At 44.7% G+C, this 15392-nt stretch overlaps 1 protein-coding gene across 3 annotated transcripts in view; it reads left to right on the top strand.

Moving 5' to 3' along the window:
• The window catches only part of rhobtb4 (Rho related BTB domain containing 4), a 61950-nt gene that overhangs the window by 28728 nt on the left and 17830 nt on the right, over positions 1-15392 (top strand). Inside the window, exon 1 of one of the 3 annotated variants that reach the window (XM_024002714.2) lies at positions 20-2403. The exons of the other annotated variants lie outside the window; for them this stretch is intronic. Coding sequence (XP_023858482.1) covers positions 2375-2403 — 29 coding nt within the window. The 5' untranslated portion in view covers positions 20-2374. Of the gene's footprint in view, positions 1-19; positions 2404-15392 lie in introns of those variants that run through there. 3 annotated transcript variants of the gene reach the window in all.

Raw genomic sequence — 15392 nt, 5'->3', positions numbered from 1 at the left:
GCATCAGGATAGATAATAATAAGGTATTTGAGGTAGATATGTACATGAAGGCAGGGTAAAGTGACTAGGCATCAGGATAGATAATAATAAGGTATTTGCGGTAGATATGTACATGAATGCAGGGTAAAGTGACTAGGCATCAGGATAGATAATAATAAGGTATTTGAGGTAGATATGTACATGAATGCAGGGTAAAGTGACTAGGCATCAGGATAGATAATAATAAGAGTAAAATAAAGAACAGAATAGCTGCAGAAAGTTATGTGTAAAAGTGTGTGTAATGTGTTTGTGTTGGTCTGTGTGTGTGTGCGTATGTACTGTAGTGTATGTGAATTTGTGTGAGTGTCAATGTAGTGTGCGTGAGTGAGTATGTGTGTGTATGGTGTGTATGTATTGTCTAGTGAGTGTGTGTATATATAGTCTAGTGAGTGTGTGTATGGTGTGTATGTATTGTCTAGTGAGTGTGTGTATGGTGTGTATGTATTGTCTAGTGAGTGTGTGTATGGTGTGTATGTATTGTGTAGTGTGCGTAGGGTCAGTGCAGACAGTTTGGGTACCATTAATTGACTATTTAGCAGTCTGGCTATTTGGCAGTCTTATGGCTTGAGGGTAGAAGCTGTCCCAGTTGGTCAGTTTTCGGGCCTTCCTCTGATATAGATAATCTGATATAGAGTTCCTGGATGGCAGGGAGCTCAGCCCCAATGATGTACTGGGCTGTCTACACCACCCTCTGTAGCGCTTTTTGKTCAAGGGCGTTGCATTTGCCAGACCAGGCGGTGATGCAGCTAGTCAAGATGCTCTCGATGGTGCATCTGTAGAACTTTTTSAGGGGCCCATGCCAAATCTTTTCAGCGTCCTGAGGGGGAAGAGGCACTGCCTTGCCCTCTTCACGACTGTGCGGGTGTGTGTGGACCATGTTAGGTTCTTCAAAAATTATATTAAATACTTATTGCACACAGAGTGAGTCCATGCAACTTATCATGTGACTTGTTAAGCACATTTACTCCTGAACTTATTTAGGCTTGCCATAACAAAGGGGTTGAATACTTATTGACTCGAGACATTTCAGCTCTTTATTTTTAATGAATTTATAAAAATGTCTTAAAACATAATTCTACTTTGACATTATGTGGTATTGTGTGTAAGCCAGTTACACACAATTTCAATTTAACCAATTTTACATTCAGGCTGTAAAATTGATTAAGTCAAAATAGATTACGTCAAAATGCCACAAAGTCAAAATAATGAATTTAAACCTAACCTTTACCTTAACCACACTGCTAACCTTATGCCTAACCCTAACCTTAAATTAAGACCAAAAAGACAACAAAAAAAGAATACGGAATTTTTACGATTTAGCCAGTTTGGACTTTTCGGTTCTGGTAACTAGTGACAACCATCTCACAGTGATCTGTTTGGCAAATATTTTACCTGAATTTGAAATGTTTTTGGGGAGTGAAGTACCATAGTCATGTTTTGGGAGTGAAGTGCCCTATAGTCTTTGGTTAGCTTTCTTCAATAAGAGATCACATAATATGACATCAAGAACTGTGTAATATACTTTGTATAATATTTGAAAATCATAAATAGATGTTCCACTTGTTTCATCTAGTTTGTGCCAAAAGACACTTGTGGCAATGCTGTTGATAAGGGGCGATTCCATGATAACAGAATTACACGGAGACAAAAAAAAAAACCACATTTACTGGGAAAAACTGTGCAGATGCAAAATTTGGTATTATGGAAAAATCTCCCTCAGTTTTATTCTGTTACCGAACGTTGTATCTGCACAGTTATTYCTGCAAATGTGTTCTTGTAAAATGTTCAGGGGAAATTGTGAAAAGTAGTCCTTGTGCATAGAGTTCTATGGTTTGTTAAACTTTCAAAWAAATGTTTTTTGTTTGGTATACATTTTAGTATCAGTGTAATTCCTTTTTGGTTGTTAACGGGCGGGCAAACTGCTTTAGGGCGGTAACAGGAAGAGCACGAGTCCTTACCATTGGCTCCCCGTCGCCAAGACATCATGACGCACACCAAGGGGGCGTGCCTTTGAAGAAATCAGCTGGAGAGACACAAACTAATAGACGCGTAGCTCACAGGGGAGATAGTTAGGATTATGGTTGATATTTGACCAAATAAGACTAGTTTAGGCAAAAGTACAGAGTTACTTACTGCTTTAGCTAGATGCTAAATTAGTCAGTGAGCAATCTGAAGTGAAAGGAAGGAAAATGCTACCTTTGTTTTTTGGCAACATTCGCTCTACCTAGCTAGTTCTCTCAAGCCAAGGCTCTCGAGTTGGCAACCTCTTCTTTCCTCCACACCACTCCTTTCTCGCGCCCGGTTAATGTGACGGGCGAACCACGCGCCGAGTGACATGTGGGTCAGTACTGGAACAGTCGGAAGGTAGGGAGAAATGACAGTGCAACAGTGTTGCAGGCGTAATGGTCAMGTGTTTACTTTTGCATTAGGAGGTTGTGATTACAACTCACTGCTTTAATGTTTCCCAAAGTTTAGAGCTGTTAACAATAGACTACAATGACAACGTAACAAGCAATAATGATGCTAGATTTTTTTTTCTGCACACGGGTCCTGCTGCTCGGAAGCTGCTTGCGTTCGGTTGTGGTGCAGCAATGGGCTTGGTCTGTTACGCAAGACTGTTGCACCTGTTTGGGGTGTACCCATTTACCCTTATCTCCGCATTAACGTGTTTTGTCTCACAATTKTAACTAATTTCACGTTTGTTTTCGAGTAATCTAGTGTATATTTTGGGGTTAATTCTTGTCAGCAATGAAAATGCTTATGCATCAGTTGCCTGCAGGTCTCCTATCAGTGAACAATATATTGGGTCTCATACTGTAGAGAATATGAATAATCCGATGCTTGGTTATGAATGGTCGCGCATCAGCAATCACATAAAACACTGTCCATTGATGCCAATTTAATAATAYGTTATAGTCTCCAGCAGCTTTCTGCAATGTTTCAACATGCAGTCTTTCATAGAAGAAAAGCCGAATAGCAGATTGATTGTTGATTTGTGGATGATGACATCTATCAAAGACATCTATCAAATGACACACACACGGCCTGTAATAGTGATCCCGATCATTAAGATGGTTAGGTTACGCTAGGTTGCAGTACCACTCTGTCAGTGATTCAGTTAGTCAGTACTCCAAATCACGAATTGCAGTCTGCCAATTATGCTGTTCGAAACATCCTTTGGCATGTTATCTGTTGACCAAAACCAATGCCTTGTGAGGAAAGGTTACTTTTTATTACGGAGGAATTATCTTCCCCATATACGTTATACATGTGTAATAAACACAACATTGCATCTGCTTCGGCCCTGCACTCAGGAAGTAGGATTTAACAAACAAAAAACTCTGCTGCTGCTCTCGTTGAATGACTAGCTTTATTGTATATCTACATTATATATCTTATCATATGTATGCAGTCTAGAGAGGATACAGGGGGGCCAAGCAAGCCATTATAGTGACCAAGGCCTGTTCTGTCTGTCAGAAGTTAGGAGATAACATGCTGTACTGAGYCACATGGAAGTAACAGACAGAGAGAGACCACATTAGAGACACATATTTCCAACAGATCACAGACACCCACAAAGAATTTGAAAACAAATCAAACATCGATAAACTCCCATATCTGTTAGGCAAAATACCACATTGTGCAGTCACAGCAGCAAGATATGTGGCCCGTTGCCATGAGAAAAGGGCAACCAGTGGAGCACAAACAAATTGTAAATACCACCAATATTTATCTGTTGATTTATCTTCCCTTTCGTACTTCAACTACTTGCACATTGTTACAACACTGTACATAGCGAATAGTATAACATGTGAAACGTCTATTCTTTTAACTTTTGTGAGTGTAATGTTCACTAATGTTTCCTTGTTTATTTCCCTTTTGTTTATTGTCTATTCCATTTGCTTTGGCAATGTAAACATATGACCTTTGAATTGGAGAGGGAGATRAGAGCGAAGCCGTTGGGGCAGTGTGTGGCAGACAGGGTCATGACAGGGYCATGCCCAATGCCAGGGTCTGAGACGGAGCAGATGCCTGAGCTGARAGGAGTGACACAGGAGTGACACTTATCCTGCAGTCCAAAGTAAAAGTGTTCTTGTGGGTGGTTGGTTTACTGGTACATGTTGTGAGTGTAATGCTTGTCATTTTGAGCACCTTCCCCCTGAAAAGGCTGTGCACAGCCCTGTGTGCAAGTGTCTCTGGTGTTATTAATGCCTAAGCAGTTAGTGGTAGTCCCAGGTGATGTTTTGGTCATGTGACGTGCAGTTGGAGCTTATGAAACACTGTTAGTAATGTTCGTTGTGTAAGATAGGCTGTCTGGTGTATTCAGGCYCCTAACAGAAGCTATGGAAGCTATTGATAATGGAAGGACATGGCGAGACATTGCCATTGACTAAGACATTGTCAACCCTGGGGATATGGCTCGACCAAAGAGGAAGAGGGAAGGCATTAGAGAGACGGAAAGAAAGAGAGAAAGAAAGGGAGAGAAAGAGAAGGCGAGGGAGGGAGAGAAACCTAGGAGGATATGGATTGGCCAATGAGGGTCAGAGAGATGAAGGAGGAGGAGAGTGAGGAAGTAGGACAGAGAAGGATGCATGTCTTGTTTACAAGGCAGTGAAGCAGTAGAGTCACCCATCCCCAGACATACTCCTATAGTGCCGATGGCTACCCATTAGGCCTGTTGTGATGGATGCATTTAGAAATGTTTGTGTTGTGTGTACTGTGTGTTCCTATAGCTCTTTGTGTGTGTCTGTTTCTGTGTGTCAGAAGCCCAGGGCAGTTTAATAACATAGGAGACTGTAGCTGGGTGCCCCTGCCTCTCCCCTGGACCTGTTTACTGTAGACCAGAGCAGCCAGGCTGTTTACAGTAGACCAGAGCAGCCAGGCTGTTTACAGTAGATTCCCAGCCGCTGTACAGCAGCCTGGCTGTTTACAGTAGACCACAGCAGCCAGGCTGTTTACAGAGCAGCCAGGCTGTTTACAGCAGCCAGGCTGTTTACAGGCAGGCCACAGCAGCCTGGCTGTTACAGCAGGCCACAGCAGCCAGGCTGTTTACAGCAGGCCACAGCAGCCTGGCTGTTTACAGCAGCACAGCAGCCAGGCTGTTTACAGCAGGCCACAGCAGCCAGGCTGTTTACAGCAGGCCACAGCAGCCAGGCTGTTTACAGCAGGCCACATGCAGCCAGGCTGTTTACGCAGCCACAGCAGCCAGGCTGTTTACAGCAGGCACCAGCAGCCAGCATGTTTACAGCAGGCCACAGCAGCCAGGCTGTTTCCCGTTAGACTAGTGCGGCCAGGGTATTTCCAGTAGACCGGTGCGCGGCCGGCTGTTTCCGTAGACTATGGCGGCCAGGCTGTTTACAGTAGACTAGGTGCGGCCAGGCTGTTTACAGTAGACTGGTGCGGCCGGCCGTGTTTACAGTAGACTGGTGCGGCCAGGCTGTTTACAGTAGACTGGTGCGGCCAGCTGTGGTTACAGTAGACTGGTGCGGCCAGGCTGTTTACAGTAGACTGGTGCGGCCAGGCTGTTTACAGTGAACTGGTGCGGCCAGGCTGTTTACAGTAGACTGGTGCGGCCAGGGCTGTTTACCAGTAGACTAGTGCGGCCAGGCTGTTTACAAGTAGACTAGTGCGGCCAGGCTGTTTTACAGTAGACTAGTGTGGCCAGGCTGAATGCAAGTTGATGGACTAGAGCAGACTACCTACCGCCTTATATACAGTAACCAGTTTGTGCCACTCTTGCCACTGTCTCCCCTCTTTTTCTCTCTCTATTTCACATGCACACACACATGTCCAGACATGCTCAGACACCTGCTCTATTTATGAATAACCTAGGGTACACATTTGCCGACAGTATCAACGACCTAGCTACCATCGCCAGTCATTTTCAATGGAAGGAAGACAATTAGCGAGCTTGTGACCAGAGTTAAATTTGTGTGTGTATGCGTGCGTGAAGCAGACTGTAGCTGGCATCCTCTGAGGGGGTGCTACAGGCAGCCAGCTGTGTCATGGTGTTTGGGTGAACTCTAGCCTTGAGGAGGAGGTGGGGGAGAAAGAGCAGGATGAGGAATCGGGTTTATGGAGTACTGGGGTCGTGCGGCTGCTACCATTCCAACTGTTACATAACTGGGAGGGAAAGATCTGGGAGGAGTTTGGAGAAAGAAGGTAAGCCAGGAAGGGAGGGACAGTGTGTAGAGAGAGAGGGCAATGGGTGTGAAAAAGAATAAGTAAACTAAGGACAGAGAGTAACACCCAGGGAGGGAATAGCTGTTTAATCGAGTGGAGCGAAAGAGAAAGGAGATAGGGAAGGTGAGCAATAGAAACAGCGAAAAGAGGCCTCCCGAGTGGCGCAGTGGTCTAAGGCACTGCATCGCAGTGCTAGCTGAGCCACTAGAGATTCTGGGTTCGAGCCCAGGCTCTGTCGCAGCCGGCCGCGACCGGGGAGGCTCATGGGGCGGCGCACAATTGGCCCAGCGTCGTCCGGGTTAGGGAGGGTTTGGCCGGCAGGGATATCCTTGTCTCATCGTGCACTCGCGACTCCTGTGGCGCAGTGCACGCTGACACGGTCGCCAGGTGTACGGTGTTTCCTCCGACACATTGGTGCGGCTGGCTTCAGGGTTGGATGGGCATTGTGTCAAGAAGCAGTGCGGCTTGGTTAGGTTGTGTTTCGGAGGACGCGCGGCTCTCAACCTTCGCCTCTCCCGAGTCCGTACGGAAGTTGCAGCTATGACACAAGACTGTAACTACTACCAATTGGATACCATGAAATTGGGGAGAAAAAATGGGGTGAAAAAATAAATAAAAGAAACAGCGAAAAGAGTGGTGGATGGAGAAAGGGAGGGAGCATTGGGAGAGGAGGTATGAAAGCTCACACTGCACTGACACAACCAAACCCATACTGAGACACTAACAATGTGCAGGGATACTGGAGTAATAGAGGTAGATATSTATAGTGGTAAGGTGACTAGGCATCAGGAGKATATATGATAAACAGATGTTTGTATGTGTAGAGTCAGTATAAATGTGTGTGCATGTGTTATGTGTGTGTTGGAGTGTCAGTGTGCGTGAGTGTAGAGTCTTGAATCAGTGCAAAAATAAAATACAATGGTCAACTYAGGTAGTCAATGTAGCCATTCTGTGAGCTGTTTAGCAATCTWATGGCTTGGGGATAGAAGCTGTTCAGGAGCCTGTTGGTGTCATACTTGATGCACCGGTACCGCCTGCCATGCGGAAGCAGAGACAACAGTCTATGACTTTGGTGGCTGGAGTCTTTAACAATTTTCCGGGACTTCCTTTCACACTGCCTGAGGTCCTGGATGGCAGGGAGCTCGGTCCCAGTGATGTACTGGGCTGTCCGCACCACCCTCTGTAGAGCCATGCGATCGAGGGCGGTGTAGTTGGCATACCAAGCAGTGATGCAGCCAGTCAACATGCTCTCAATGGTTCAGCTGTAGAACATTTTTAGGAATTGAGGGGCCATGCCAAACCTTTTCAACCTCCTGAGGGGGAAGAGGCGCTGGTGCACCTTCTTTATGACGATGATCAGGCCTACCAATGTTGTGTCGTCAGCAAACTTGATGATAGTGTTGGAGTCGTGCGTGGCCACGCAGTCATGGGCGAACAGGGAGTACAGGATGGGACAAAGCACACACCCCTGTGGATCCCCTGTTTTGAGGGTCAGCGTGATGGAGGTGTTGTTGCCTACCCTCACCACCTGGGGGCAGCCGGTCAGGAAGTCCAGAATCCAGTTGCAGAGGGAGTTGTTCAATGCCAGCGTCCTAAGCTTGGTGACCAGCTTGGAGGGAACAATGGTGTAGAACGCTGAGCTGTACTCGATGACCAGCATTCTCACATACAGTTGAAGTCGGAAGTTTACATACACTTAGGTTGGAGTCATTAAAACTTGTTTTTCAACCTCTCCATAAATTTCTTGTTAACAAACTATAGTTTTGGCAAGTCAGTTAGGACATCTACTTTGTGCATGACACAAGTAATTTTCCCAACAACTGCCTTGTAAACAGCTTCCACGGGAGTGGCAGCATCATGTTGTGGGGGTCATTTGCTGCAGGAGGGACTGGATAGCATCATGAGGAAGGAAAATGACGTGGATATATTGAAGCAACATCTCAAGACGTTAGTCAGGAAGTTAAAGCTCGGTCGCAAATGGGTCTTCCAAATGGACAATGACCCCAAGCATATTTCCAAAGTTGTTGCAAAATGGCTTAAGGACAACAAAGAAAGTATTGGAGTGGCCATCACAAAGCCCTGACCTCAATCATATAGAAAATTTGTGGGCAGAACTGAAAAGGTGTGTGCTAGCAAGGAGGCCTACAAACTGACTCACCAGCTCTGTTAGGAGGAATGGGCCAAAATTCACCCAACTTATTGTGGGAAGCTTGTGGAAGGCTACCCAAAATGTTTGACCCAAGTTAAACAATTTAAAGGCAATGCTACCAAATACTAATTGAGTGTATGTAAACTTCTGACCCACTGGGAATGTGATGAAATAAAAGCTGAAATAAATCATTCTATCTACTATTATTCTGACATTTCACATTCTTAAAATAGTGGTGATCCTAATTGACCTAATACAGAACATTTTTACTAGGATTAAATTTCAGGAATTGTGAAACACCTTAGCCAAATACATTTAAACTCAGTTTATGTAAACTTCCGACTTCAACTGTAGGTATTCCGCTATCTAGGTGGGTGAGGGCAGTGTGGAGTGCAATTGAGATTGCGTCATCTATGGATCTGTTAGGGTGGTATGCGAATTGGAGTGGGTCTAGGGTGTCTGGGATGGTGGAGTTGATGTGTGTCATAACCAGCCTTTCAAAGCATTTCATGATTACAGATGTCGGTGCTACAGGGCGGTAGTCATTGTGCTACAGGGCGGTAGTCATTGTGCTACAGGGCGGTAGTCATTGTGCTACAGGGCGGTAGTCATTGTGCTACAGGGCGGTAGTCATTGTGCTACAGGGCGGTAGTCATTGTGCTACAGGGCGGTAGTCATTGTGCTACAGGGCGGTAGTCATTGTGCTACAGGGCGGTAGTCATTGTGCTACAGGGCGGTAGTCAAGAGTTCTTAGGAACAAGGATGATGGTAGTCATCTTAAAACATGTGGGGATTACAGACTGGAACAAGGAGAGGTTGAAAATTACAGTGAATGTGCCTGTACGCTGATCTGCGCATGCTCTGAGAATGCGCACTGGAATACCRTCCGGCCCCGTGGCCTTGCGTTTGTTGACCTGATTAAAGACCTTACTCACGTAGGCCTCAGAGAGTGAGATCACCCAGTCCTCTGGGTAGTTGGGGGCCCTCACGCACGGTACAGTCTTGTTATTGTCAAGGCGTGAGTTCATCTGGTAGAGAGGCATCATTGGGCAGATCATGGCTGGGTCTTCCTTTGTAATCTATAATGGACTGTAGYCCCTACCACATGCGGTGGGCGTCTGAGCCTGTGTAATATGATTCCACCTTATTCCTATATTGTCCCTTTGTTGACTCTGAGGAGGTCGTAGCGGGACTTCTTGTACTTGTTCATTTACATTTACATTTAAGTCATTTAGCTGACGCTCTTATCCAGAGCGACTTACAAATTGGAAAGTTCATACATATTCATCCTGGTCCCCCCGTGGGGAATGAACCCACAACCCTGGCGTTGCAAGCGCCATGCTCTACCAACTGAGCCACACGGGACCACATAAAGTGTTCCTGTCCTAACACCTTGCATTACTCACGTTTCCATCCTTAGATCAATGTGGAACAACCCCATAATATAGAGGTAAAAAAGGCCTTGATGTAGAGAGATTTTAGATGAGATGTTTTTATGTTATTATTTCAAGGGGAACATGTCTTAGTAGCAGAGCTGAAGTATTGGCTTGCACCTTCCTCAGTGTGTCTGCTGTTCACTGACGTTTCCAATCGCTGTAGTACAGGTGACAGCCTAACAGATGGTGTCTAGACTGCTGCTTTACTCAGCATCAGTCACTGGCTGTGAATTAAACCCTACACAGCTCTGTGTCTAGTTACCTCTGCTGCCTCTCTCAGCCAGCCTCTGTGTGTGTGTGTGTTTGTGACTTTGATATGTGGTTGTTTCAGCTACCTTAAGATGAACACAGTAGTTGGAATCGGTCTGGGTAAGAGTGTAAAATGTGTGCGTGTGTATGTGTTCGCTGCCTTCTGCGTGGTGGATGCTGTGCCACAGAGCGATGGTGTAGTGCTCCAGGGATCCAGCGTCTGACCCCCTGAGAAACTGTCCTCTGCCCCTAGTTTCATATCTCCATGCCTCACAGCCTGCCTAAGCCTGTTACACACCAGACCCAGGGGACCCTTAACACCATACAGACACRCACGCACACAGGCAGGCCTTTGTATGTTTCACACATGCAGACACACTCTCAAATACAAACAAGCATGAGCCAGTGGTGAGTGAGCTGTGACACTGCTGATGTGACACATTGATGCGAATTCACTTACACACTCTGTCCTACACATAGGTTCTGTCAGCCCCATAGACTTACTTGGAAAACAAAACACATTGTACTCAACCCTGAGTGGTGGTGTGCTGATCCTGTAGGGATGACTGTCTAATATTTCCCTTTATAGCTCTTTCCATCTGCAACTCTCAGAGCTGTTATTGATGTGCTCCTCTTGCAGCTGCTACGACCATTAAAGAAAAATTCCACCCCAAAATTATATTTTGGTATTTGTTTCAGTCCATTGATTATATAGTCCCAAAATGTTTTGCATGTCAGTAATCAATTTTCAAAAATATTTAACTTTCAAAATACATAAATACATCTGGTATGATGCAAAGTGCACCATCAGAGGTTTGGACGCWCCTACTCATTCCAGGGTGTTTCTTCGTTTTTACCATTTTCTACATTGTAGAATAATAGTGAGAGAATGACAAGACTGTGTACAGCTGTCATCAAGGCAAAGACTGGCTACTTTGAAGAATCTCAAATATAAAATATATTGTGTTTTGTTTAACACTTTGTTGGTTACTACATGACTCCATATTTGTTATTTCATAGTTTCGATGTCTTCACTATTATTCTACAATGTAGAAAATAATACAAAATAAAGAAAAACCCTTGAATGAGTAGGTGTGTCCAAACTTTTGACCTGTACTGTATGTATTTTGAAAATGTAATATGTTGAAACTTTCTGACATGCAAAACATTTCGGACTAATGAAACAAATACCAAAATCTTGTTTTTGGTTGGAATTTTCCTTGAAGTGAAGAACTGTTAGATAAGGATAGAATGTCGTGACTTTTACTGCTCTCTCTATCACACTATTAACTGACTCAACGTAGACCTACAGTACGTGCCTGACTGTGTGTCTCAGAAAGACAAACACAAAGGGAAAAGTAGGGAGGGAGCACAGATAAAGTRTAGATTGACAGCCACTACTCCCTSAGTTCCTCTGCATCTCTCTGGGTTCAGTCACTCCCTCCGCTACTCACATCGACTAAGGTTAAGGTACAGTGTAATAATAACACCTGCAGCTCAGTGGCTTTGACAGCTCTGGGACTGTAACGGTGATGGAATATTACAGGAGGGAACACACTGTTTGTTGTAGCTCTTAAACAAGACCTGACATTGTTTGTTTAGGCCCTTTTGCAATAGTGTCTCAATCTGTAGCAACAGGGACAATGTATGAGACGAGAGGAGCAGGAGTTGGTGGCGATGAGTGGAGGGGTGGGGGAGGGGGTGAGCTGAATATCCGGCTGCCTGTCGTCTCTTGTGTCCGATGAATGGATGCCATTTTTATCCGCTACTGTCTGTCAGGGCAGGGATGAAGTGCATCTACGTCAATGGAACAATAATAAGCCTATGAATCTTTCAAACAGCCTATTTATGGGACCTTGGATAGGTTGGAGTGGCAGAGTGGTAGGACAGGACTGCAGGTCTGTTCTGGTCTGGCCGTATCAATATCACCTTCAGAGAAGCACGGGAGTCTAACCAACTTTCTCTCTCTCTCTACTGGGTTGGTCCACCTCAAAAAGCACCAGAAAGAGGACTTCGACACCCACCGTCTCAGATTGTTCTGAAATAATTAATTTGGTTAGAAACAGGTAAGAGTAGCATTCCTGCAACATTATTTTGTTGAAATATAATTTGATCTCTGAGAAATGAAGCTCATTGATTGCATCCAAATTGGCCATTTTAATGTATAGGATTCATATAATATTCTATAAATATAGTACCTAACATCTGATATGGACCAAACTTTTTTCTAACAATGACTTAGACATGAGGAATCCCACCACAACAATGAGTATACAGTATCAGTTCTCTATGTTTGACAAGTACTATGGAGCTGCAGCTTGGAGTATTGTTGCTTCATCCTATATAATGTGAATTTGATGATGTTTTTTYCCCCCCCTGAGTATTTAGTCATGGAAGTTGTCAGGTTTAAGTCCCATCGTATATCCTGATATTACCAGGTTCTGACCACTAGATGGTGTTGTTCCTGCTATTAGGTGAYAAAGGGACAGTTCACCCAAATTACAAAATTACATTGGTTTTCTTCCTGTAAGCAGTCTATTGACAAGGTATGACAATAATAATACTTGTCAGACATAGAGAGCTGATACTGTATAAGCCTGCTCAGGTCCTGAGCCCTAGGATCATGCCTCTGGACCACCTGGCCTGATGACTCCTTGCTGTCCCCAGTCCACCTGGTCGTGCTGCTGCTCCAGTTTCAACTGTTCTGCCTGCGGCAATGGAACCCTGACCTATTCACCGGACGTGCTACCTTGTCCCAGACCTGCAGTTTTCTACTCTCTCTCTCTACCGCACCTGCTGTCTCGAACTCTGAATGCTCGGCTATGAAAAGCCAACTGACATTTACTCCTGAGGTGCTGACCTGTTGCACCCTTTACAACCACTGTGATTATTATTATCTGACCCTGCTGGTCATTTATGAACATTTGAACATCTTGGCCATGTACTGTTATAATCTCCACCCGGCACAGCCAGAAGAGGACTAGCCACCCCTCAGAGCCTGGTTCCTCTCTAGGTTTCTTCCTAGGTTCCTGCCTTTCAAGGTAGTTTTTCCTCGCCACCGTGCTTCTACATCTGCATTGCTTTCTGGAGTTTTAGGCTGGGTTTCTGTACAGCACTTTGACATCTGCTGATGTGAAATAGGGCTTTATAAATACATTTGATTGATTGATGGGTGGGATTGGCATGGGTGCACTCAAATTGCCCATTTTAATTTACAGAATGAATATAATATTCAATAAATACAGTAGCTAACATCCAATGTTTTTTAAACACGCTGCTCGACGCATCTCACCTCCGTTTTAACACGCTGCTCGACGCATCTCACCTCCGTTTTAACACGCTGCTCGACGCAGCCACCCCCCCGTCTGTGGGTGGCTTTTAACCATTTCTTTGGATTCCTCATATCCTGCTCATTGTTAGAAGACATTTTGTTCGAAATTGGATGTTAGCTACTGTATTTATTGAATATTATATTCATTCTGTAAATTAAAATGGGCAATTTGAGTGCAATCAATTCGCTCAATTTCTCAGAGATCAAATTATATTTCAACAAAATAATGTTGCAGGAATGCTACTCTTATCTGTTTTTAACTACAGAAACGATTTCAGAACAATCTGCGACTGTGGGTGTTCATGGCTTGCCGAAATGAAATGCAACAACCCTGTTCCAATTTCATAAGATCATTCCTCATGAGAGCCGAATATTGACAGCCTTGATTTGACATGTCAGAAATGGTGTGTTGTGTGTTAAAACGGAGGTGAGATGCGTCGAGCAGTGTGTTAAAACGGAGGTGAGATGCGTCGAGCAGTGTGTTAAAACGGAGGTGAGATGCGTCGAACAGCGTGTTAAAACGGAGGTGAGATGCGTCGAGCAGCGTGTTAAAACGGAGGTGAGATGCGTCGAGCAGCGTGTTCAAAAAACGTTGCAGTGCATATTCTGCTGTTCTGTTGTGCGTGCAATGATGTCCAAGGGGGGGAAAAAACGGTTTGTTGTGTTGTAATATCCCAAACAGATGTGGCAGTTAAGGATTCCAGCTTTAAGGAAGAAGCTTAAAGTAAGCTTTTCACAGGGCTGTGAATTTATGGCGTTAAGAGGAAGTCATTGGAACTATGCGATCACCTCTGCTACGTGCAAAGCTCTTGATGGAAGTTGGTTGGTGTTCTGACTCTGATAGGGGAGCCTATGGAGACACTGTCCTGTCCTGTGTGTGACCCAATCACATGAATCATCGCTTTCATCGCATTCTCTGTTAAATAATAGACAAGACAAGTCTCTGGGAAACTTCTTGCTTTTCAGACCCATTTGTCTGTTGAACCAGGTCAAAGTGGTCTGTACTCTGTCTGTACATCACCACTTCCTTCAGCACTTCCTTTTGGCATAGGGCAACCACATGCTCTTTTACTGTTCTGCTGCTGTGGCTCTAGACTAGAGTTTCAGGACGAGCCGAGAGCTCTGTCATCTGTCCTGTTCAGACGCTACTGTTTCTCTAAACGCTACTGCCTCCTATTTCTCTTTCTGTTTTCAAAGAGGAGGCAATCTTGGCGTCAGCAGACTCTCCAGGGAGAGAGAAAAAGAGAGGGAGGGAAGGAAGGAAGAGGTCTGGCATGAGGGGGTGGGGGTCTTTTAATGAGTGCCCCTCGGCAGATGAGCGCAAACCATAAGCTTGTTTAAGTATGTGTAGCGCCATTGAGGACTTTCACCATTTTGAAGTAGTCAACTGGGTGGGGCTTCCTATGGATTAAGGAAGGATCACATAATTCTATCCAGGTCATCAGGAAGAATCAGCCAATGAAATATACTCGTGACCAGACATAAATAGGCAACCTTGACTTTATACCTGTTCAAACAACACGCTCCAGGTAGCAGTAAATAGGCAACCTTGTCTTTATACCTGTTCAAACAACACGCTCCAGGTAGCAGTAAATAGGCAACCTTGTCTTTATACCTGTTCAAACAACACACTCCAGGTAGCAGTAAATAGGCAACCTTGTCTTTATACCTGTTCAAACAACACACTCCAGGTGGCAGTGTGCACCCTTTCAGTTTGTTAACCAACTCATAGAAGTAGTAGAAGAAGAAAATTGACTACTTCAAAATGGAGATGGCTTCAATGGTGCTGCCCGTGGACTCACAGACACCATAATGGGACGAATACAAAGAGTCCTCTATCATTCTCTATGGAGCGAACTCATTCACTCATCAGAAAGTCTGCCACTAGGACTGGGTCCTGGTTTATCATGGCCCACTCTGATAAGTGGCTTTCTCCTCCGGCAGGGTTGGAGCCATGGCTACGATACACTTGTCATGTTCATGAAGAGATCGTGTGTTCCTTTAA

This window comes from Salvelinus sp. IW2-2015, linkage group LG15, assembly GCF_002910315.2.
Source record: "Salvelinus sp. IW2-2015 linkage group LG15, ASM291031v2, whole genome shotgun sequence".
Lineage (NCBI taxonomy): Eukaryota > Metazoa > Chordata > Actinopteri > Salmoniformes > Salmonidae > Salvelinus > Salvelinus sp. IW2-2015.
This window is presented reverse-complemented; position numbering and strand designations above follow the sequence as displayed.